This window comes from Nanorana parkeri, unplaced genomic scaffold (assembly GCF_000935625.1).
Source record: "Nanorana parkeri isolate BGI_ZX_2015 unplaced genomic scaffold, ASM93562v1 scaffold1591, whole genome shotgun sequence".
Lineage (NCBI taxonomy): Eukaryota > Metazoa > Chordata > Amphibia > Anura > Dicroglossidae > Nanorana > Nanorana parkeri.
The window spans coordinates 323,264-349,689 of NW_017307859.1; the positions used below are offsets into that span (position 1 = coordinate 323,264).

At 44.7% G+C, this 26,426-nt stretch overlaps 1 protein-coding gene across 1 annotated transcript in view; it reads right to left on the reverse strand.

Moving 5' to 3' along the window:
* Positions 1-26,153, reverse strand: part of LOC108798945 (A disintegrin and metalloproteinase with thrombospondin motifs 2-like) — a gene marked incomplete at its 3' end in the record, with an annotated part of 345,605 nt that extends 319,452 nt beyond the window's left edge. Inside the window, exons 1-3 of the mRNA XM_018570755.1 lie at positions 25,948-26,153; positions 24,625-24,839; positions 13,072-13,274 (exon numbers count right to left, since the gene is read on the reverse strand). Of these exons, the coding sequence (XP_018426257.1) occupies positions 13,072-13,274; positions 24,625-24,839; positions 25,948-26,153 (624 nt within the window). The remainder of the gene's footprint in view (positions 1-13,071; positions 13,275-24,624; positions 24,840-25,947) is intronic.
* Between the last annotated feature and the right edge of the window lie 273 nt (positions 26,154-26,426).

The following is a 26,426-nucleotide window of genomic DNA, read 5'->3' on the forward strand; positions in this document are numbered from 1 at the left end:
GGGATGCCAGCCAATTCTAAACAAAGTGCCTCAATCACATGCTGCTCTATACTCTGCACTGTCATTTCTCATTCATATGTAGACGTGCGCCATGCATGCCCGCACCGGGCCGTTCCTGGGAGGCACAGGTGCTGCGTGTAGTAGCCTGTTGTTCTCTATGGGAGGACATGGCCGTGCGCTGTCATACGCACACCCAAACTGTACATCCATGCAGGTCTGGGTGTCTGGGATCCATCCTGTCTGCGTCCGAGCATGGGTGTGCATATGGCAGTGGAGGGACACGCTGCACCTGTCCCTCCCGATACGGGCATGCACACCACATAGACGTGTACGGCCTGACCTAATGCAGTGTGAAAAAGGCCTAAAAGGTTTCTACACCATCAACCACTATTTCCATATCTCCCAGCACTCACAAATTCTGCATTTATGCCGCATTATCCTATTCGTGCCGTATCAGGCCATTCCCGGGAAGGACAGGTGTCGCACGGATCTGTACGGACCGCGCACGGATCTGTACGGACCGGAACTTAGCTGTGTGAATGAGGCCTTAAAGAAAATGCATTTTCAACATTCACACCATCCACCTACCTTCTTCTCACAGTCCCATGACATGAACACACTTTACCACTAAATTGGACCCTCCCCACACAGGGTAATTCATGCTACCACAATGACACCGAGTTCCACTGGGGTGCAATTGCACGGAAAACATTTTTTCCCCAATTGCACCACATCAACACACAGCTCTCCTGAGACCCCACATAGCCCTCCTGGGACCCTACACAACCCTCCTGAGACTCTACAAAGCCCTTCTAAAACCTTACACAGCCCTCCTGAGACTCTTCACAGCCCTTCTGAGATCCTCCACAGTCCTCCTCCTAAGATCCTGCACAGCCCACCTGAGACCCTGCACAGCCTTCTGCACAGACTCTCGGCTGGAGACATCAGACCGTCACCCCAGAGCAGCAGAGTATGTAGCTTCCTATTATGCTGCATTGCTGTCTGATTTATTGCTGGGATTTGTAGTCCTCTGATGTAGTCCAGCTGATGGTATTATAATAGCTACCGTTATACAGGACTACAAATCCCAGCAATACATTATAAAGCAATGCTGAATGGCAACCGGCTATAGAGGACTACAGATCCCAGCAATACATCATACAGCAATATTGCTGGGATTTGTAGTCCTCTATAACAAGTTGCCATTCGACATTGCTGTATAATGTGTTGCTGGGATTTGTAGTCTTCTATAGCCGGTTGCCATTCAGCATTGCTGTACAATGTATTGCTGAGATTTGTAGTCCCTCTACAGCTTGGAGTCAGTGGCAGAATTACCAGGGGTGCAGCAGCTGCAGCTGGGGCCGGACCATGGTGCTTTACCACTGTCCTAAAATCATTAGTCTGTATTGTTTTTAAAAAACTGTCACATGACACTAAAAAAGTATTGGTAATTGGTATAGGCGAGTACTTGAGAAAAAGTATCAGTACTCGTACTCAGCCTGAAAAAAATGTTTACATCTGGCAGGGGGCGGAAATAATCAAAGCCTGCTATTGGTTATTTAAAATTGAAATACCCAATAGCAGGCTGGCTATTGCTCTGCCCAAAGTCTGATGTCAGTCACAGAGGAGCGGCCCTGAGAGAGAAATTTGCAGGAGCAATAGCCATTCTTTTATTGGCTATTTTAAATTGCAATAGTCAATAGCAGGCTGGCTATTGCTCCGCCCACAACCTTCTGTCAATCAGTAGAGAAGCGGACCTGAAAGAAAACTTTCTCCCTCAGGTCCGATCCTTTGGGACTGACAGAAGTCAGTGAGAGGCAGCTATTCTGCTATTGGCTATTTCAAAGTGCAATAGCAAGCTGGCTTTTGCTCCGCCTACTGCCTTCTGTCAGTCCCAGCAGTGGAAGATCCAGGGGGAAAAATTGGGTAATTGCCCCTCCCCCCTCCCGAGATAGTGCTGCTCCCTGCCTCTCCCACCCACGATAGTAGTGACACTACATACAGCTGTCACAGACTTTAATGCTTCAGGGCCGGCGCTACCATACAGGCAGCACAAGCTGCCACTTGAGGGCACTGATGGGGGAGGGCAGAAAAACACTGCCTCCATACACAGGAGCAGCGGTATGGACGGGGCTCTACGCTTCAATTTCATATAGTCTGAGCCCCGCTTCCACTTCCCTCTGCTCTGTGCTCTCTTCAGAGTCTGCTGGAAGTCTGCACGGTCCAGGAAGCTGTCACCTGCGGAGATATTAGCAATGAATGGTGGCGGTATTTGCATATCAATAAGCCGCAACTCAATCATATGTAAATATAGCAGCTAATGGTATGCCCTCCCAGGGCTCACGGTATTCTTGGACTGCATGACACTTCATGTAATGAAGGAAGTACCGCCTACCATTGCTGCTAAGGAAGAAAAAACAGCCTGAAGACTGCAAGAAAAAGGTTAGTTTAACCCCTTTGTGACGGGAGACGTACAGTGTACGTCCCGTCACAAAGTGGCCATATGACTGGCCACGTACACTGTACGTGCCGAGTTATATTAGCCTCTGTAATGCTGTTAACTGCTGATTCTCAGCAGTTCCAGTCATTAATGAATGCCTTACTATTGAGGCATTCATTAATGAAATAGTTAAGCTTTTTTAAAAGCTTCTTTCTTTCATTAATGAAAGAATGAAGCCTTTACATTCAGATACGGGTTCGCTAAATAGCAATCCCGTATCTGACAGCTGAAGATAGCAGAGAGGTAGCAGTGACTCACCTCTCTGCTATTCGTTTTGACAGCTGTATAGCCTGGCCCAATGTTAAATGATACATTTCAACCACTAGATACAAATGTATCTCTTGAGTGAAATGTATCAGTTTTGATAGTCTAGGAACGATCAAAGACCTTTAGTGAAATCTGATTCTGACATGCTGTCAGGATCAGTCTCTAAAGTTATTATTAGCTGTTCCTAAGTTTGGAGCAGCCTGATAATAAAAATTTAAAAAGGTAATTTATTAGGCAGTCATAGTGATTGCTTGATATAAACTGACAAAAAACTTTTTTTTTTTACACTTATTTTTTTTACAAAGTGTAAAAAAAATAAAAAAAATAAAGGTGTACAAAAAATTAGGAAAATACAACTTTTATATATAAATATATTTTTATACTATAATTATTATTAGTTAATTGTTTAAAAAAAATCTGGATGTATTCCTAAATGCACAGAATATTATTGAGTTCTTGTGGTTATAATAAGCATCGGGGATTGTTGATCCAGGGAATATCCCATTGCCTTATGGCATCAGGAAGGAATTATTTCCCCTGCTGGAGCAAATTGAACCATGTTTTATAGGGGGGGGGGGGGGCCCTACTTTTTTTTCAACTGAGAGCCTTCCTTAGGATCAACAGTGGGTAATTGTGGGCATAGCATTCTGTTTAGGCTTTTCTTTTCTTTTTTTTCATATCTCTATAGGTTGAACTTGATGGAAATGTGTCTTTTTTCAGCCTGACTGTGTAACAATCTGCTATTGTTTTATTTCTACACCTCTAATTTATATCCCCAATATTTTGCACGAATTTGATAGATATGGAGCTCTCAGTAATTTTAGCGTTAACACGTCTAAATAGGAGTTCCTTGATATCTCTTTCTGAGTCATTATGGGCCACCCTTAAAGATTCTTTTACTTTTAAATAGCAGCCGCTGATATCATATCTTGGGATTATTCTTCCCTCTGATTTATCTAAAGTTTTTATAGTTAACTATATTGACCCGGTGGAGCTAATTCTTTCTGATCTCTCTACATGCAATGTTTGTCAATTGTCTTGGGTGGGTAGAATAAACAAAAATGTTCTTAAAATAGATATCCTTCCCAGGATTCTTTATAAATTCCAAACAATTCCAATTACAATCCCATTTTCTTTCTTCAAAAAATGATGGATGGCAGCAATAAAATTTGTTTGGGGAGGATAAACTCCCTTGACTTAGTCTGTGGGTGTTTACGAGACCTAAACACAGGGTAGGCGCTGGTTTGCTCGATTGTTTCCTATATCATAAAGCAGCTCTGCTATCTACACTCCTGGATTGGTTCCACTCAAGCCATACTAAGGTATGGGTAGTTTTGGAGGGAGACATTTCACCCATTCTCTTACTTAACCACTTCAAGACCAGGTGTTTAGACTTCCTGGCCAGGCCATTTTTCAGTGTTCAGCGCTGCAGTATTTTGACTGACGTTTATTCCGTCATGCAGCGCTGTACTAAAATGAATTTTATACAATTTTTTGGAATCGCTGCCTTTTTTTAAAAACGGCAATTTCCCGCTCGCCGAGCGGCGCACGCGGGGGGCGTGTCTGAGCGGACGTCTAAAGACGCCCGCTCAGATCTAGAGAGCTCCGGGCCGGCCATTTTTCTACTACGGCCGGCCCGGAGGCAGTTAATATTCCATGGATTCTTCCAGCTGCCAGGCCCCCTTTTCCTGCCTTGTCTTCTCTTTCTGCCCTAGTGTTAAGATTTTGGGATTCCTGCCTTACTCATTATCATCTTTCTTTTTCCTGCAAGCATGTGTTGTTCTACGTTTTGGCAAAGGAGAGTTCTCCTTCATTCCAATTAAGACATGTGATTAGCCGGAAGATATGGGGTTGAATCCAGCTTTGAAGCGAACAGCACAAGTATCGGGGAAGGAATGGTGTGAAGAACTTCAGCTATCAAATTATATACGGTCTCTTAAACCTTTTGCTGACCTGACCAGACCCCTGACCTCTTTTCGAAAAATTATGCATGTCAGTTGATCCTATTTCACATTTAGTATCAACCATTTATGGTATTATGAGGGAGAGGAGGACTGTAGGACGTTCATCTGTTATGCTGGCCTAGGAAAGGGATCTAGGTAAGGCGTTGACGGATTCAGAATGGTAGAAGATTTATAACCTGTCCCACACCTCCGTCACTTCCTTGTACCACCAAGAAAAGAATGTCAAGCTTGTGTTGCGTTGGTATAGGTGCCCAGATGTGCTCCATTGCATTGCTCTGATAGATGCTGGAGGTGTATGGAAGATGAGGGCACATATTTACATGTTTGGTGAGGCTGTGAGCAATTGCAACCATTTTGGAACAACGTTTTCCAGGCATACTGCTCATTGCAGTCTGTAAAGATAGAGCCCAACCCACTTATTGCTATCCTCTCACTCATGCCTGGGTCCGTAAAAATATTAAGAAAGATATCCTTACGTTCTGTTTGTTAGCTGCTAGAGTCTGTTTATCTAGATGTTGGAAAACCATTGGGAAATTACAAGGAACAAAATAAACTTTATATCACTCTGAAACAAGTTGGAGTTTACATTGAATACTTTTTTTGGAACTTTTTATACGGTGTGTGTTTAAAATTTTTTTCCATGATCACTACTTTGCATGCAAAGTTACCTATTTATGTTTATATTTTTATTCTATATATTCTTACACTCTATTATCACTTTGAGTGTTCCTCATGAAGAGGTCATGAACATTTCTATGATGTGTTTTGTTTAAAACATGTATTAATCATATTTTTGCACACGTTTTTGCACTTTAAATGCACTTTGGGTGTATATCACGGAGAGGCTTTTAGCGCTATACCTTTCTGTTCACTGTCCATTCTCTGAATGCCAGAAGAGATGTGCATTAGATCACTTCCGTATTCAGCTGTCATTCTCCAGCTTCTGTAGCTGGAGAGAAGCTGGTGAAGAAGATATCCGCTTCATCAGCTTCCTTGGAGGTCCCTAGGTGACATTAGGGGTCTTAGAGACCCCTGATGTTTCCATAAAGAGGACCATTCTGTGTAAATTGGCTATCACAGGGGCATTCTGAGCCCCCCCCTATGTGATAACAATAAAGCTAGGTTAAAAAAAGTTAAAAAAAACAAATAAAGTTACCCAAAAAAATCACATATAAAAACAAATTAAAAAAACATTTTTAAAAGTCCCACGCCCCCACATATACACACACATACATGCGTCGGGTGCACCTACGTGCGGAAATGAAGATTGTGCCTGTTCTGCCCTAAGGCGTGGGATTTATTGACTTACCTACTTGCCTTCTCAAAATAAGCCACAAGATGGTGCTATAGAGAAACACTTCCTTTACAACAGAGCACACTGTTTTTCTATGGTAAGTTCTCAGCCCATGAAGGAAGAAAGAAGTGCATTGTGAGACTTAGAGAGTTATGCACGTAGGAGCCGAAGGATCCAGCCGTAGCTTTGGCTGATCCATCGGCTCTCTTCGGCCGCCAGAGTCGAAGCGAAGGGCTGCTGTACAAACTATTCACTATAGCCTGTACAGCAGCCGAAGGCGGCCAAGTGGCTAAGCCGAGCTGAAGGCATATAGGTATATGCTTCGGCTCGACTGAGCTAAAGTGACACCCGAAGCAGGGCGAACAGCCTGCTGAAGGTCGGCCTTTCGCCCTGCAAATGACAGCTGGGTGGGGACGCTGATCCCAAAATGACCTGGGGACGCTGATCTGTCATTAAACAATAGCAACTGGGCGGAGCCGGCTGTGACGTCACAGTTATTCATTGGCCGGGACCTGCTAGAAGACTCTAGCAGGTGCTGGCCAATAGGAAACAGTTGGGCGGAGCTAGCTGACACTGCTAGCTCCGCCCCGATTTTTTTTCTCTTTTTAAAAAAATCTTTATTTTTTAAAATTTTATATTTATTTAAATTTTTTTAAATGTTTCTTCAGCTTTTTTTTTTTTTTTTACTCTTTTCCTTGATTTGCGGTACCTTACTACAGCAGTACCGAGCAGAATAGCCGAGCTGAATGCTGGCATTCGGCTATTCACTCACTGCCGTTTGGCCCCTATGAGAATAGGGGCGAACGGCAGCGAGTGAGCTGCAGGAGCTTCACCTCAGCTGATCCAGATGTGCGATCGGCTGCGTCAAAGCCCTTCTGCAGAGCATGTTCGGCTGACCAAAGTGCAGCCGGAGACAGCCGATGTACGGCTGAAATCAGCCTAACAAGCCAGAAGTGAATAGCCAAACGTAGTTCGGCTCACTTCACTTGGGCTGGGTTATTCCCTTGGCTGCCTTTGGCAGCTTTGTGAATAAACCCCTTAGACTCCATCTTGCTACCATGGAGAAGAGAATATGATGCCATCCTGACTGCATGTCTAGAGTAAATGCCCAAATTTCCCATACAGCAGCATCGCTGGTAGGGACCAGTTTCACCCACCCTGTTTGGTTAAAAAAGCTCCAAGATTGCAGAATAGGAGGGTTTAGCTGTATGTCAAGCTATACACAGGCCACATGGTAACATGTAGCGGGGACAGAACAGTGAAATAGTGATGCTGCCCAGCAAGTAGGGTACAGGGCAGTGACTACACAGAGGCCTGCTACGCATCAACGCAGTCACCTGCATATGACAATACAGAAGTCTCTATACAGTCAAGCACCTCCAAAGCAACATATCACATAGTCAGGCATCTTCACTCAAAACAAGGTCCTAAGTATTTGGTTCCTCCAAATCCTCATCCGCAAGTAACACACTCACCATCCTGCATGCAAAGGCTGAAGCCACAAAAGCCAGAGCTGCCTTTGCTGAGCAAGAAATGCAGATAAAATAAGAGAAAGCGTGGTTAGAGGCCGAGAAGGTCCAGCGAGAGGCACAGTTAGAGGCTGGGAAGGTGCAGCAAGGGGCATCTATGGAAACACAGAAAGCCTTTCTAGAAGCAGACCTAGACAGACTTTCTATGGAGAGGGAAGCAGCAGCCACATAGCCGAAGCAGAGGCCTCAGAATTAGCTGTATACCCTGATAGTGAATACAGCAGATGCAGCAGTGTACTTGGCCCAGAAGCTGAACCCCCAGATCCTCTACAGCGCACTTCTGATTTACATCTATCAACACTCCAAGCCAAGTAGCAACAAAGACAACGTCGAAGAGATCAAACAAAGATGGTACACGGCACTACCGAAAGTCTCAAATCTGCAAACAAGAGAGCTACAAGCAAAGTAACATCTCATATGACAAACGCCTTCCAGACAAGGTACCAGAGTCTACAAATCATCCTCTAGAACAGGGGTCTCAAAGTACCGGCCCACGGGCCGGTACTATGTGGCCCGCAGCCAAGTCAGGTACACGGTCACGGACCGCGTGCCTGACTTGCGGGAGCAGCTACACGTTCTGCATCTCCGTCGGATGCAGACCGCAGAGGTGCTCATAGGCCCCATTCACATCTAGATTTTAGGGGCGAATAGGGATTCCTGTGTCACAAACTTCTGTTTTCCTGCACAGGAATCCCTAACCTGGCATTTACATGCAGCAACTGTTACCCATTCAAGTCAATGATCGGGTGACAGCTGCTGCATGTACACACCTGCATACCGCATGTAATCATATGTGATACGATTACATGCAATTACAAAAACAATCACTATCCCTGGACAAGATGTTCCGCTCAAGAATTTGAGTCTGAGTATTGCTCAGACGCTAGACAATTCATAAAAAAGGACTTTTAGGTAGATGACTGTTTAAAATCTCTACCTTCCAATGAGCCAGCAATCAGTCTCCTCAAAAGAGCACAGCACATGCTCGCCGGCTTTAAATTCAGGCTTCACAAAATTGCTTCTAACAGTAAAGAAGTAATGGAAGCTATCCCTTCTCAAGATCACTTAAAATGATCTAAGAGACGTAGATTTGGGGACAGACTCTTTACCTGTCTTGGCATACTCTGGGACATGAAATCTGATGCTTTTACCTTCCAAATACAGTAGACAGAGAAGAAAAACCTTTTACTCACAGAGGTGTATTGTCTACAATTAATGGTCTGTATGATCCATTAGGATTTGCAGCCCCTGTCACAATTTAAGGTAAAGTGTTACTTAGAGACCTAACTCGTGAAACACCTGACTGGGATGCCCCACTGCCCCTGATAAGAAGAAATTTTGGGTAGAAAGGAATAATTCTCTAACAGCCTTATCTGATCTCCATGTTTCACGCTCATATGCTTCCATATGCTTCCATACCGTCTACAAAGGTACAGAGTCAAAAACTTTGCATATTTTCTGATGCTTCTGTCAAAGCAATAGCAGTTGTTATCTACTTAAAGACTGTAAATGTTACAGCACAATGCCATGTTGGATTTGTCATGGGCAAAAATAACTAGCTCCACACCCTGAGCACACCATTCCTAGACTAGAGCTTTGTGCTGCAGTATTAGCTGTCAACTTATTACCTCAGAAATGGCAGTTGATCTCAAAGATGCTGATTTCTACACTGACAGTAAGGTACTGTAGTGTTAGGCTACATCTATAATGAAACTAGACGATTCTATGTTTACGTTAACAACAGAGTGCTAAGGATCACAAGATCCACCCATCCAACACAATGGCACTATGTATCTATTGATCATAATCCTGCAGACCATACTACAAGAGCTGTTGCTGCATGTCACCTTAGAGACACAACATGGCTTACAGAACCTGCATTCTTGTACAGTACAGAACAGACTGTTCCAGATAAGGACAGAATAGTACTAGTAGATCCCGACTCAGATGTTGAAATCTGTCCTGAGATTTCCACCCTTCAGACAGTGACTTCAGACAGTCAACTTAGATCTCACAGATTTACCAGATTTTCAACCTGGAAGTCACTTGTTCGAGTTATTACTTTTCTTATTCACATAGCTCATTCCTTCGAAGGGGTCACGCATTCAAATGACAGAGACTGTAAAGGCTGGCACCATTGTCAAAAGGTTAATTCTACGGTGGAACTCCAGCAGTCCCGAGATCTCATCATGCACACTGTGCAATATGAAAGCTATGCCAGGGAGACTGACTGTATCCTAAACAAAAAAAAATCACTCCCTAGTGACAGTGCTCTGCAAAAACTTGACCCATTTCTTGACCAAAATAACCTATTGAGAGCAGGTGGTTGTCTTAGTGAGGCAGAACTAGAACCAGATGAGAAACAACCCCTAATAATTCCTGGCCATCATCATATCACTGCTTTGATTGTATTGTACTACCACCTTCAAGTCAAACACCAAGAATGACTATTCACGGAAGGAGCCTTACTGGCTTTTGGATAGTTGGAGTCAAAAGATGAGCAAGTAGTGTAATCTTCAAATGTATTACTTGCCGCAACCTTCGTGGCATGATGCAGGCACAAAAGATGGCTAATCTTCCAGCTGATAGACTTAGTCCAGACCCCCCTTTCACAAATGTCGGCCTTGATGTCTTTGGTCCATGGTCTGTCATCACACGCCACACTAGGTGGTCAGTTAAACGGCAAGTGCTGGGCAGTCATATTCATTTGCATGACTATCAGTGCAGTTCGCATTGAAGTTATTGAGTCCATGGACACTTCTAGCTTCGAAGCCCCGTGAAACACATTAGTTCAGACATAGGCGCTAACTTTGTCAGGGCAGCTAAAGAACTTAAAATTACTTCAAACATTGACACCAAAAGAGTGGAGAGGCATCTCAGTGATCAGGGCTGTACATGGACTTTCAACCCACCTGGGAAAGAATGATCGGCATAGCGTGCAAAATACTTGACTTTATTTTCTTACAAGTAGGGAAAAAAGAACAAAAGGAACTGCCACAAGGAACAGCCACATAACTCTCATGCATAGACCAAAAGTAAGTAACCCCCAGACTAAGAAGTCTGAGTCAGTAGTAGAAAACAAGTGGTGACAACTCTGGCTTGAGCTGTAACTAAGAAGAAACTCAGATATTCCAAGCGGTGAGTCGGTTCCAATGCTGCTATTGAACAATTAAGGCCCAGCAAGATCTGGATGATTGAGTCACACGGGCAGCCAACACTCATCCCCTAAACAGGGGGATTGGCCACGAAAACGGCCACAACTAGGAGCCACAGCACTGTGCACATGGCGCTGGCAGCACATGGAGCTGCAGTTGCTGGGGCATACAGAGTGACTTACTGGTGCTGAAGCTGAACCTGTCGGGGTAGCTGCATAGAGCCCTGTCCACACCAAACATACAAGTGCAGATCTCAAATTGTGAGTGTACTTACAAACCACAGGTTTCATAAAGGGTACCATCTCCCAAGACAGAACCTCTCCAACTGAAGCTGGGGCACTGTTTGTTGGGGGGCCACTGTGACAGAGCAATAAGTCACCCTGTCATATGTCACACATAGCTAAGGATCTACATGAATTCGATGGCTGAGCTGGGTAGACTACAAGGATCTATATTATCTAGCTTCTCACCCAGCTCAGTGATGTAAAGCACTTCCTGTTCATTCATAACTGGGGACACATAGTACTACTCTATGTGTCCCCAGTTGTTTACAAACACTGGAGTGATCAGCCGATCACTCCATTGTTTGTTCTGCAAAGAGGATTGGTAAATATCACAGATATTTACCGATCCTCCCGCTCTGCCATCCTGAGCGCACGGCCACGCACAGATGACATAGTTGCCTGCCCAAGAGAAAGTAACAGCCAGCGGCTCTAATCTGCTCACCGCTCGGCCATCCTGACAAACGACTTCCTCCTCCACTCCCCCCCCCGCCAGCCATTTCTCCTCTGATCCCTGCTGCCTCAGCCCATACAAGCGGGGGAGAGCAGCAGGGATTCGGGGAGAAGTCGATCCCAGCCTGGAGCGACTATATAGGGGGAGGAGAGTCTGCAGGTGCCGGCGGGGTGGGGGGTGCACCCAGGTTTTGTGTTAATAGCTGTCATCAGCGGCTTGTTAGCCGCTGATGACAGCGATTATTTTACAGAGGACTGACAGGGGAACTGTTCTGGTATAAGTTCATGGTCGCTAAAGCGACCATGAGCTTATACCAGAACAGTAAAAGCCACTGATGTAAGGCTTACGAACGTGCCCTGCTGGAAGTAGTTGTGTTCTGCTGTAAGCATTACGTCCGTGGCAGCGAAAGGGTTAATGAACAAAAAGAAAGGTAAGTATTCAAAGTTGTGTTTTACAACTATGCTTTGACTGGAAAATGTTAGCATAGTGATAGAATGGCTTTAAAGTGGACCTTTATCCATATCTTTAAAATAACGACAAAATTAAATGTTTAGTAATGGCAATCTACAAACACATACTTCTAGATAATTGCAGGCTTTGTATTCTTTGCATACCTTATTTCTCTCTTCTTCCAGAGTCTTCTGGCAGTGGCCATGTTAACTAAGGGCAGATTACTAGCTCTTCATTTACTTTGTTGAACTCTGGCACATGTGACTAGACATGTGACTAGGACATGTGACCATGCACATAATCTCAGGAGAGGAAAATTACTTTCCCTGAGATATCATGAGATTACAGATGAGATTTACCAGCAATGCTACGCAAAGCTTTATAACGTACATCATTTGTGCCAGAACTGGACCAGGTTAACTATTTGTAAGAAAATGAAAAACAAGTTTGTTTAACTAATGAATGTAAGACGATTTTAAGACAGCATGCAGAGCTGCATGCTATAATTTTTAGTAAAAGCTGTAGAGGTCCGCTTTAAAGAACATAAAATCACAGATATGCATACACACTCTGGTGCACATACACAAATCTGACTTTTGTATTTCCCACCAATATCCATTTGAGTGACAATGATCATCAGGAAATATTGTGGGAAAATTTCTGCAACCAGGACAAAGATTCTGATAAAAAACCTGACAGGGGTTATAACTAGGGATGCACCGATACCGTTTTTTTGGTATCAAGTATGAGTACTGATATATTTTGTTTCTGTACTAGCTGATACCGAATACCGATACCCGAAGTCCCATTTAGGGGAGCTGGCTCCGTGCTCCCTCGTCACCAGGTGACTAGGAAGCATGGAGCTGGCTTTCCGGCGAATCAGAAAGCCAGGAGGCGGGTAATGACTCACCGCCCCCGGCTTCCTGATTAACCAGGAAGCCAACCCCATGCTCCCTTGTCACCAAGTGATAAGGGAGCATGGAGCCAGCTTCCCGGCCAATCAGGAAGCTGGGCGGCGTCCTGATACATCAGTTCTGGTATCAGGATAGTATTCGGTGCATCCCTAGTTATAACACTTTCACCGTAAATATTCATGACTTTATATAAGGTAATACATAATAATAAATTATAAGTATAAATATAGAAAGAATACATTAGAAGGTAATAAATCACTCACAATATTTAAAAGCGTCAAAAGATATTTTTGCACATATTCTTTTCCATGAAATCGTACAACAGAGTCATCTGCTCCAAGAAGAACTTCAATGTTGTAATCATTATCACTTGCATGTCTACGACTTCGCTTCCGTGTCCTGTTGATATGATTTTCAAGACTGCGAACCATGTTTTCAAGGGCATTTGAGTTAAATGGACCCGTTTCTGAAAAATAAAATGTTTGGTTCACAAAGCTAGGCTAAACATATTGCAAAATTCATAAAACTGCACACACTTGAAAAATGTCGTTCTGCACCAAATAAAGTTGCTCAGGCAACTTAAAGTGACACTTAACTCAGGAGTTAAATCTTAAAAAATGCATTCCAGTACCTTAACTATTTTAAAAATGTACTTTATTTGTGTATTACTGTAGATCCTTAAACCATCTCTGAATTCCTGCTGACACTGTCCTTTTGGTAGCCACCAAAAGTAGCCACCCTCCAGGAGAAAGGACAATGCAAGCAAGAATTCAGAGTTGATTTGAGGATCTTCAGCCGCTTCCTTGCACACTGATTCCTAAGATGCCAGCGGATACCTAGACATCCAAGCTAGAGACTGTTTCTGCCTTTCCACTGTAGAGCCTGAACACATGGGCTACATGCAACAGCCAGCCTCCTTGAAAGAGTTGCTATCCCCCACAAGTAGCTGTGTTTGCACTAGACTGTGTTGGTTATTACTAGGGATTTCTTCTTATACTCCTTTTTTTTTGCTGCTGCGTGGAAACTTTGAGGGAACTACCAATAGACTGCCCTGTGCCACATTAGTTCCACTGCCTGTTAGTCTCTGTTCACATGTGTGCAATGCGGCATCAAACATGGGTTGCAGAGCGTTTTTTTAGGCTTTACCTTGCATACGGCAGTAGAGCAGCCCATTCATTTGAATAAGCAACATACTTACTAAAGAAGTGCATGACCCTTTTTTTTTTAAATCATGTTGCACCACAACATGAGCTGCCAGGAGAGTGACTGTTCCAGTATAGAGGGGAGCAGACGCACAAGAAAAGATATACAGATTCTAGTGGTAAGGGATTTAGGCGAACAGGCAGGGTAATCTGTCACAGAGAACGTGATTTCTAAACAGTATGTTGTTTACCGAGCACTCGGGTTTGGCATATTGTGGATCAAATGAACAGATATTTGGGTGGGGCTGGGGAAGACCCGGCTGTCATGGTACATGTTGGTACCAATGACACACGTCAGGGGAAGATGGAGTGTCCTAAAGAAAGTTTTCAGGGACTTAGGTAAGACACTAAAGAAAAGCACCTCCAAGGTGGTATTTTTGGAAATACTTCCTGTACCATGAGCCACATCAGAGAGACAGCGAGAACTAAACTCATGAGAGGCATGGAGGAGCTCAGCTATGAGGAAAGATGAACTGACCTGAATTTGTTCTCTCTGGAGAAGAGGCGATTAAGGGGGGACATGATCACTATGTATAAATACATAAACGGTCCATATAGTGAGCTTGGTGCCAAATTATTCACTTTAAGGTCACTGCAAATGACAAGGGGGCACTCTTTGCATCTGGAGGAAAAGAGGTTTAACCTTTGCATACGAAAAGTATTCTTCACAGTTAGAGCTGTGAAAATGTGGAAAAGACTCCCTCAGGAGCTAGTTCTAGCTAGTTCAGTTAACTGTTTAAAAAAAATCTGGATGTATTCTTAAATGCACAGAATATTACTGGATATTGAGTTCCTATACTGTGACAGAACACAAGGCATGGTAGTAGAGGGTGTCTATATTCCCCCAACAGTGCTCCACTCTATAGTTTTGCGTCAGGGCCGGCCTTAGGGGTGTGCGAGCGGTGCGGCCGCACAAGTTGCCATGGCAATTGACACATAGTACTATGTGTAACCAGTTATGAATGAACAGGCTGTGATTTACATCACAGCCTGTTCATTCAAGATTTCCTCAATGGGGAGAAGCACTCAGTACAGAGGCTCCTCTCCATTCAGAACCTGCTGATAGTAAATATTTTACTATGATCAGTTTCTGAATGAATGGGAAGTCTCTGTACTGAGTGCTTCCCATTCATTGAGTGCTGAGGCTGCAGAAAAATAAATTGAGGATTTGGTGTCCTCAATTTCTTTTCTATTTTAAAAGGGAAATGTCAGGGGTCTGTTTGGACCCCTAATATTTCCCCGAAGCCCCCCAACAGTAAAAAATACATTAATTAATTGAATTTTTTTTAAAATAATAAATGTTTTTAAATTATTTTACAAAAGTGAAAACTAAACCCCCCCCCAAACACACATACATATTATTAGACATGTGCGAAGACTAAACATTCATTTCACATGAAATGAACGAAAACTAAAAACTTTTCATTTGTTTCATCAAACAAAACAAATGTTTATGCTATTCAGCCATTGGCGTGTTCTGGAGGCAGGGCGCATGACGTCATATAACACCGCACATGTTGGGTGCCGCCATCTTTGTGTATATCTTGGTATACACCATGATGGCGGTCATATATCGGCGTGTGACGTCTGGGTTTAGTGTTATGTTTTTTATTTTTATTTTTCTAGATATACTTACTTGAAAAAAGGGATCGGCATGACAACCTGGCACTTTATTTTTATAGACTCTATTTTAGTTTGACATTTATTGTTTGCCTTCTGTTGTTTTATTTGATAAGAATACTTATAGTGTGCCTATAAGTTTAATACCTTTGAATAAAAGTTTTATTTTTATCATACTTTTTAATATATTTTTGTTTGCGGCTTAACAAGGATATTGGGGGAAATGGGTGTGGTTACTGGGGGTGTGGCCACTGAGGGGTGTGGTCACTGAGGGGTGTTATAAAGCTTTCTCGCACACGGCTTGAATTATGACAAATCACGGCTTGTCATCACAATTATGACAAATCACGGCTTGCATGTAATGAGTCTATCTCATATATTTGTTTCACCTTTTAAGTTGCATTAGTGAAATAAATGAACTTTGCACGATATTCTAATTATTCGAGTTTCACCTGTATGTGTCTGTGAATGTTCTCATTGATCCAGGTCATGGTATACAGGTATTCCTCACTTAACGACTGAGTTTCGTTCCTACGACCAGGTCGTTAAACGAATTGGTCATTAAGTGAGGAACTCTATACAGTACTGTACTGCATTAGTACAGTACTGTATAGCGTTGCAGATGTACAGTACTGAACAGTGTACTATACACCGGGCAATGAAAATACTTACTGGGACCTGCAGTGAAGATCGGAGGACATCACTTCCGCCGGCGACACGTCGCGCTGACGCGCAAGGTCGATTGGCGGTCCGTCGTAAGTGCGAGTGGTGGCAAAGCAGGTAAGTCGGTAACCGAGAAATGTCTGTATCTGTAAAAAATAAGTCAAGGCAAGTGGACTTGCTGTATTTTTCTTGAAGATGTTTCACTGGTCATCCAACCAGCTTTCTCAATTCTGAATTTAAAAAAGCTGGTTGGACGATCATTTAAACGTCTTCAAGAAAAATACAGCAAGTCCACTTGCCTTGACTTATTTTTTACAGATATATAATTATTTAACTTAGAGAGCTGAACAAGTGGCTGCAAAACTGGTGTACAAACGAGGGGTTTGGGATTTTAGAGAACTGGGCTGACTTCTCAGTCGGCTACCAACTCTACAGCAGTGATGGACTGCACCTAAATGGGGAGGGTGTAGCTCTGCTAGGGGAGAAGGTGGTAAAAAGATTAGAGGGCCTTTTAAACTAGATTCTGGGGGGGAGGAATCAAAGAATAATAAGCCAGGCAACAAACTGAAATTAGACTAAAAAAAACAATATAATTGAAGGGGGATTAGAGGATGTGGTGGTAACCTCAACAGAGAACAGTGAATCTGTAGAACTAAAATTAAATGCACAAGATTTGGATGCATGCAGCAGTAACCAGACTGTGGGCAACAAAAAAACGTAAACACAGGTAAAAACTGTCTGAATGCTAGAAGCCTGGCAAACAAATTAGAGGAATTAGAACTTGTACTACAAAGAGAGGAATATGATCTAGTGGGAATATCGGAAACCTGGCTAGAGGTCTTGCATGGCTGGGTAGCAAATATCAGGGGATATTCATTATTCATATGGCATAGGGAAGGAAGAAGACGGGGAGGTGTATGCCTATACGTGACGAATGACCTGGCAGTGAATCTGCATGATGATATAGCTTAGGAGAAAGGAGATAGGGCTGAACTACTATGGATAGAACTGGAAATGAATGGAAAAAAAAAGAGAAATTACTGGTGAGTGTATGCTGCAAGCCTCCAAAGGTTAGGGAAGAAGAGGAGACCCATCTATTTTCACAGATAGAAGGCAAGGCAATGTCATAATAATGGGGGACTTTAATTATCCAGATATAGATATGGTAACAGAAACAGCTAACTCAAGAAGGGCCCGTCACTTCTCGAACACTCTCTGAGATAATTTTATGGGACAAAAAGTGGAATCAACCACTAGGAAAGATGCTTTGCTGGATTTAACAATTACTAACAACTGTGTACTCTGAGCTAATTGCAGACGTGGAAATCAGGGTGAACCTAGGGGGCAGTGACCACAGAATGATCACATTCACAGTTAATTCCAGGAAATGTAGACATGTCGGCACAACACGAACACTCAATTTTAGGAAGGCTAACTTTAAAAAGCTGAGAAACCTACTAGGAGACATAAATTGGGATGCAATCTTCCTGAATACGAACATGAAAGAAAAATGGATTAGTTTCAAGGGAACCTTAAATAACAAAATTGGCCAGTGCATCCTGTTTACCAATAAATTCAATAACGCGAAAGTAAAACCAGGGTGGTTACCTAGCAAGGTAAAACAACATATAAGGGAAAAGGATTGCAAAAAATTTAAAAGAGCAATCAGGGCTGCAAAAATATGAAGAGCAGATAGCAGCAGAAAGCAAACAGAACACCAAGAAATTATTTAAATAAATAAAAAGCAAAAGGGTACGGACAGAACATGTAGGCCCAATAATAGACAAAGAGGGGAGGTTAGCTACCAGGGACAGGGAGAAAGCAAATGTGTTAAAATTATTTTCTTCTGTTTTTACAGATGACATGGACATGGGTAACTACTAGGGCATCAGCTGCAGCAACAATAATAAAAGTTTTGACGTATCTCAGTGGGTGTCGGAGAGCAGAGTAGTATAGAGGCTAGAAAGATTAAATGTTCACAAATGACCAGGACCTGACAGGTTACATCCGCGGGTACTCAAGGAACTTAGTCAAGTGATAAGCAGACCACTGTATATAATGGACACTCTAATGACTGGTACGGTACTGGCTGACTGTCAGGGTCGTAACCGGCGCATCCGTCCCCTCCAGCGCCGCGTCGACCTAGCCGCGACGTCACGCGGGGCCACGCCCCCTGACCGCGGCTTCCCCTTATAACCGCTGCGGAGACACATACTCGGCGTTCTGTCAATGTGGAACGTCTAGCGCTGTCTCTGCGCATGCCACTGAACCCTACTGACCTCTCATACCTTGCACTGCCGTGGATGTCCTGAGGGACACTCAGCCTCCCCCAAACCAGCACTCAGCCTCCTCCAAACCAGCCACTCAGCCTTGCAGGATGGAAGGGACTTCTCAACACAAACAGCCCAACCGCAAGTACTAGGGCACTCTATATCTGCCTATGAATTGCAAGGCTATATGTGATTACATCCTGTTGTGGAATACTGCTGCTTAAATACCTATATGCTGAGTCTGCTTAATAGGATTGTTCAGTTGCTGAGGATTACTGTTACCCCAGAGGATTACTGTTACCCTATAACATACTGCTAAGGAACTTGAACTGCTTGTACTGCTGAACTAGAGTGATTGCATCCTGTTGTGGAATACTGCTGCTCATATAACTATATGCTGAGTCTGCTTAGTAGGATTGTCCAATCTGAGGTTAATGTTACCCTATAACATACTGCTAAGGAACTATAACTGCTTGTACTGCTAAACTAAAGTGATTGCTTCCTGAAGTGGAATACTTCTCTTCGCTACCATTAGGGAACTACAGAAAACATCACGCCCCGCAGGTAGTCAGACTAAACACCATAGTACTCCTGTTCGCTACCATTAGGGAACTACAGTCCCATCACGCCCCGCAGGTAGTCAGACTAAACACCATAGTAGAACCCTGGTACTAAGCCTTGTTTCTAAACGGGCTGGGATACATGATGTGGAACGGCTCCCCATCGCACTTGGTGTATTAGGGAACCGTCTATCTGATCCAATCCCATAGCCCTTCTCCATAACAGTTCCACAGCTGTGATCCAAATCGGTACCCCTTGCTGGATCGTGACACTGATTGGCGGAGAGCATATGTGGTACCAATAGATTAAAAGCGGAAACGGAGTTCACTGGGTAACTATAGGCCAGTCAGCTGAACATCAATAGTGTGCAAAATATTCAAAGACATGATAAAGGGACTGTATGCAGGAATTTGCAAATAAAACTGGTATTAAAATTAGAAACCAACATGGCTTCATGAAGGACCGTTCTTGTCAGACCAATCTATTAATATTTTATGAGGAGGTCGGTATTAATTTAGACAGAGGAATATCAGTATCTGGACTTTGATAAAGCTTTCAATACCATACCCCACAAACGTTTAATTCACATTTCTGTCGGTTTGGAGAAAATTGTATGTACATGGGTGGAAAACTGGCTGCAAGAATGGACCCAGAGGGTAGTAATAAATGAGTCATCCTCTAACTGGGCAAAAGTCGGGATTGGGGTGCCCCGGGGGTCAGTCCTGGGACCAATCTTGTTTATTCTATTCATCAACGACATAGAGATAGGTATATATAGTTCAATTTCCATTTTTACCGACGATACTAAACTTTGTAGGGCAGTAACTTCCTAACAGAAGATATCTGCACTTCAACCAGACCTAGATAAAATTGAAGCATTGGCTACACATTAGTAGAGCAAAACCTGTACATTACCCACAAGGTTCCACCCTGACTTTACTGGTTTGCAGCATTCTGGCGTGGCTGCCATTTTACTCACCTGTTTCCTTCTTTGCCTGAGCAGACTCTGGAATGTTGCTCACTACTCCAATACTCCAAGGCTCCCTCTTATGGCCAGACAGGAGAGCACCATCTGAGAGAGTCAGATGGGAGTTTCCTGTCTCTGAGTGATGATGTCACCCCACTCACTATATATAAACCACTCAGTCCAGTCTGACCTTGCCCTTGCATGGTCTTCCTGCTAGTGCATTCCTGCTGCTCTGAGTATCCTGATTCTGTGTATGACCCGATCCTGGCTGACGTTCTCCTTTGGCTCCTGCTCCTGGCTGGTTCCAGACAACGCTGACTTCCTGACTCCTGCTCCTGGTTTGTTCCTGATGACGCTGATCTCTGTGTTCCTGACCTGGCTTGGACGACTACCCACTCCGGCTCCTGACTCTGGCTTGTTCTGGTTTATGATTCTGCTTGCTCCTGTGGACACAGTTCTTAATAAATATTTTAACTAGCACCTTTCGCTAGTCTGGTTTTCATGCTCTGACATTACGCAAGGACCATGAATCCGGACGGTGCTAGTGTAAACCCAGTCCCTCTACCAGTGGTGTATTCTGGTTTGGGGCTGCCCTAGGCAAGACAAAACTAGGACTGCCCCCTCCTTAAATCTGCAGGATCTGTGGTGGGCTCTGTCATAGAGCCCACCACAGATCCTGCAAAGCCCCCAAGACCCTGCAGAGCCCACCACAGATCATGCACACCCGCCCTGCGACCCTGCAGACCGGTGCAGGATGTGTGGTGGGCTCTGCAGAATCCATGCTGGGCTGTGCTTGGTCCCCGGCCTCCTCCACCACTGGATTGGTGCTGCAGGACCTAGTCTCCTCTGCAGCCCGACGGCTCTTTGGTGACCCGGTGTTCTGTCCAGCATGCGCCGTCTTCCTACGGCGCGACGGCGCCTTGGCCCCGACACTTCCTGATCCGACGTCGTCCCGGCCCCTCCTGCTGCTTCACCTGCCCCTCCTGCTGCTCAGTCTCCTCTGCCTCTTCCACCTGCTCCACCTACGCTTGCTCTGCCTCCTCGCTGACTCCATCCTTTGATGACTCCGCCGCCGCCTCCCGGTTGCCTAATGGTTTGGGGGCGGCATTTCTGCCGCCCCCTGAAATCTGCTGCCCGAGGCAAACACCTTGTTTTCCTCGCGGCAGATATGCCCCTGATCCCCCCTCCATCCTGCATATCCACAGATCCCCCCTCCCCCATGCTGCACACAGCCACAGATCTCCCCTTGCACAGACACCCTCCCCATCCCAGCCTGCATAGCCACAGATCTCTGCCAGCACACAGCCACACACACCCCACCCTGCAAACAGTCACAGACCCCAATCCTGCACACAGCCACAGAACCCCCATCCTGCACACAGACCCTCATCCCATCCTGCACAGCTTTAGATCTCTCTCCTCCCCCCCTTTCTCCATGGAACCGACCGGCACTTAGGGGGACCGGCTTCCTCGCCGCCCCCTCACTACCTACCTTGCTGTTTTGGGGGCGGCATTTCACCCCCTTGAAATCAGCCGCCCGAGGCAAACGCCTTGTTTGCCTCGCGGCAGATACGCCCCTGCCCTCTCCATTGCAGACAATTTTTACCAGGCTTGATTCACAGGATCAAAGAATGAAGCGGTTCACTCAGGCCCTGCAGAACCTGCTCTCTCGCACGGCTCATTTGGACCCAGTTAATGCCTTGCCTCCGGGCCCTGCCACTACCCAGCTGGTCCTTCCGTTGCTCCTGAGCCTACCCCTGGAAGGGGCATGTCGGATCAAGCTCCCTCACCCGACGCTACGGGAAAGACCCCAATCATTGCCGCAGATTCCTGAACCAGGTGGGAATCTATTTTGAGTTGTTTCCGCAGGCATTTCCTGGTGACAGGGCGAAGGTCGGGTTCTCGATATCCTTATTGACGGATAAAGGATTAGCCTGGGCTAATCCGCTTTGGGAGAACGATAAGCCCATTATTTTCAACTACCCAGAATTTGAGGCCTCCTTCAGACGGGTATTTGATGTGCCAGCTCGATCCGTCTCTGCTGCTAAACAGCTTTCAAGAATTCATAAATGTAGTGTTGCGCAATATGCTTCAACAATGTGTTGTAGTATATCTTGATGATACACTCGTCCATTCTCCCTCACTGGCTAACCATCAGGCTGATGTAGCCCGAGTACTCCAACGTCTGCGGGAGAATTGGCTATTTTGTAAACTCGAAAAGTGTGAGTTTCATCAAGTCCAAGTCATATTCCTCGGATGTTATCTCACACAAGGGGTTTTCCATGGACCCGCAGAAATGAGCAGCCGTGCTCCTATGGCCTCACCCAGTTGGTTTACGCTCCACCCAACGATTTTTGGGCTTCGCCAATTATTATCGTAAATTCATTTAAAAAAATTCCACCCTGGTCAAACTCATCACTGACTTGAAAGAAGGGTCTGAACCCTCTTTCCTGGTCTCCAGATTCCTCAAAAGAGGGAGACTCCCTATCCATAACCGTCCGTTTGCACAGGCGCGATACAGATGGGTACACAACTGGGGGAGATGTCTGCTGCGTTAGGGGACCCTCCATAAAAAAGGTAGCGAAACGAAAACACACCTAGGTAGGACAAGTCCACGAAGGACACTACCATTCCCTATGAGTAAGTGATGATAAGACACTGGTCTTAACTAAACAAGTGCCATGATCTGTGTGCACCAAAGGAACCAGAGGATCTGATGGAGCATCCACAGAATCCTCATAATAGACACAGAGCCCCAGAAAGGTAAAGACCATACCTTCACCAGCGGAGGAAACTTGTCATTACTGCCTGAGCAGCAGAGCCCAGCACCCCCATGTCAGGAGAAACTGAAACCACCTAGATGGGCACCCCGGGCCCCATTGCAGGTCAAGGCTATACTATGCGAGAACATCTCTACCAAAATGGAGGTGAACACCTCCACAGCAACACAGTCCCGGGACCCCCAAAGCAGACCCTGAAAACTGAGGTGGAAGAGGGAATGTGTACAATATGCAATGCATGCAGGTCATACTGGGACATGTAGCAATTTAGTGTAAAATACACAGTATGTACAGGGCATGCTGGGACTTGTAGTCCTCATGTATAATACAGCGTACATACAGGGCATGATGGGACTTGTATTCCTCTAGTGTATAATATGCAGTATGTTAAGAGCATGCTGAGATCTAATGTATGAAATGCAACACGCACAGGCCACGCTGGGACTCGTAGCCCTCTAGTGCACAATACATAGTAAATACAGGGCATGCTGTGACTTGTAGTCCTCCAATGTAAAATAGAGAAAGTGGGAAGGGGGGAGAAGCCCAGCAAGTACAGCAAACGCTTAGGAACAGATGGCTGCAGTTATGGCAGAAGGGAACCCCGGGGAGAGGGACAGATCCAACCAGTGCAGTACTCGGGCAGTGAGAAGGGAGAAGCAGGCTGCAGCTGAGGGATAAGCCCAGTAAGGACAGAAGCCTGGGAACATACAGCCACAGGCATGGCAGTAGAGAACCCAGGGGAACGGGACTGATCTAGCCAGCTTACAGGTGACTACCTGAAGAGAGGCACCCGGATCTGCGCCCTATAACATCCTAGCAGGGAAGAGAGCACTACTTACCACCCAGGTAGAGGATTGGGTACCTTTTCTCTAGGGCTGCAGCTAACGATTATTTTCATAATCGATTAGTTAGCAGATTATTAACCTTGATTAATCGGATAAAATAATAAAATAATAATTTAAAATAACATACACTAATTCAGCGTTACATAAAGTTTACTTCAGAATAAAACGGTATACACATTTTTTGATATCGCACTGGAACGCAGGGCATTTCAGTATCACGCGTTCCAGTGCGGGCGATCACACCGCGGACGGGAGGTGCATTTGGGATCCATTGAAATGAATGGCACTGCAACGCACCTCCCGCAGCAAAATTTGTTAGGCCGAAACTGAAAATGACTCTTCCCACCTTTATTTATATACTGTGGCATTGTGAGGCAATACCACGGTGTTAGGTGGCAAAGGTTACATAAGTGTGCATATCCATATTCATTATACATCAGCCGTGTAGGATGTGTCAGGGTACCTGTGCTATCCGCTCCCCTGTTAAACCACTGCTTATCAGGAACAGACTCTATGTAATTTCTGGATCTAGTAGGGGCTGAGGCTAGGCCAAGTATCTGGCAGGTAGGAGGTAATCAAATCCTGCGCCAATCGCAGGCTCCCCAGCGTGATCGACACATCTGCCTCTAAATACCATTTTGTATATCTAAAGGGCTGAACCAGGTGAGTTATCTCCATTACCGTTAATGTTTTTACAATGAAATGTTTCCATCTTTTGAAGAAGGATGAGGCCTGTTTATCTTTGTGCATTTCTGCCTCTAGTCTTTCCTTGGCCAGTAACGCTGTCAAGTCTTTAATGATTTCCTGTACCTTGGGGGCTGATGGGCCGTTCCAGTGTCTCATGAGACATCTCCTAGCCACCAGGAGGCAGATGTGCACCCAGTCCAGTCCTTTATATTTGGTCTGACCTCGATGGTTGGTAGAACGGTCCAGGTAGCCAAAAAGGCACAATGAGTACTCCAAGTCTGGTTTCCAGGAAACAATAGTGTTGATATATGCAAGAACTTGGTTCCAAAAGTCCGATATCTCTGGAACCCCCAAAAGCAGTGATGTAAGGTTGGGCGTTGGAGTCCACATTTCGGACATATCGATATTGGTTGGTTTAATGAGGAAGGCGTCGTTGCTGGAATGAAGTAAGGGACGTAGGCTCGATGTAAAATTTTAAATTGGGTCTCCCTCCAAATTTCGTTTGTTTTTATTGATCTCGTCTTGGTGTACCCCTCAAGTAGTTTAGGTAACAGATCCGGATCATCAAAGTCTCTTGACCACCCTTTCACACTTGACCCTGAGAGGGGGGGTATAAATAGTGTTTGTAGTCTTGGGTATAGTTCCGAAATAGAATATGTTTTGTTTGATACAAGGGCGTCCAGAAATGATGATGAGAAAAGGGATCTCGGCTTACCCCCGAGACTGTGCCACGCAGTCTTTAGCTGTAGGTAGTGTAGAAAGTCCTGGGGGGGGGGGATACGATATTGTTGTATCAGATCCTTGAAAGAGTAAAGGGGCGAAGGTTTGGGGGTCAAATAGTTGTTTCCAGAGATGGAGGCCCTTCTCTTTCCATTTGTGGAATGCTGAGTAATCTAAGCCTTGAACAAATGAGGGGTGTCCCATGATGGGACAGTGTGAGGACATACATAAAGGCAGTTTGAGAGATTTCCTGATCTCTCGCCAAACAGTAATTGTGTCCCTAATCAGTGAAATGTGTCGAATGCGCTGGGGTAGGGCTAGAGATTTTGCAGTGGAGGACCGCCCTAAGATCCCATGGGTTGATTAACTCTGTCTCCAATTGGGTATTTGAATAGACTTCACTATCGGATATCCAATCTAGTGCATGACGAAGTAAGCAAGCCATATTGTACAGTTTGATGTTCGGGAGGTTAGTTCCCCCCTCACCCTTCGGGAGCCAGAGTTTCTTGAAATAAATTCTCGGCCGTTTCGCCTGCCAAATGAACGTTGACATGGCTCTATTTAGGCAAGAGATATCAGTAGTCTTCAACATTAAGGGGAGAGTTTGCAGTCGGTATAGTAACCTTGCGAAACTCATCATTTTAATGAGGTGAATTCTCCCGGAGAGCGATAAGGGAAGGTCCTTCCACATATCTAATTCCCTACAAATTTTTTGTATGAGCGGGGGGTAGTTGAGGTGGTAAAGAGAAGGAGTCTTCCCCACCTTTATACCTAGATAAGTTATGTGCTGCTGTGCCACCCTCATGACTCCCTGCCCATCCCACCCCATCGTCCCTGACAGGGGGAGGATTTCGCTCTTCAGGAAGTTAATCCGGAGTCCCAAGAACGTTTTAAAATGATCTAACAAAGTTCTAATGAATAAGATGTCTTCCTTCGGGCGGGAGGTGAACAGCAGAACATCGTCAGCAAACATTGCCAGTCGAAGTTCCGCTTTGCCCACCTTGATCCCATGGAACGCGTCTGAGTGCATGATGCGTGCTGCTAGTGGTTCTAGGGATAGGTTGAACAGTAGGGGTGACAGAGTAAAATCTCTTTTTAATAATTGTGTGTATTATATTAGACATTTTAATTAGGTTCATGGATTTTAAATAATGTGATTTGTAAAACTAAGCCAATATAATAAAAAAAAAAAACCTTTTATTTAACCACTTCTTTGAACAGCAGCATTGGCTGTTAGTGTACAAGCGATCCAGCGTCTGTACAGCCACCGGATCGTTTGTACCATTGTCCCCGCTGTCCCCGT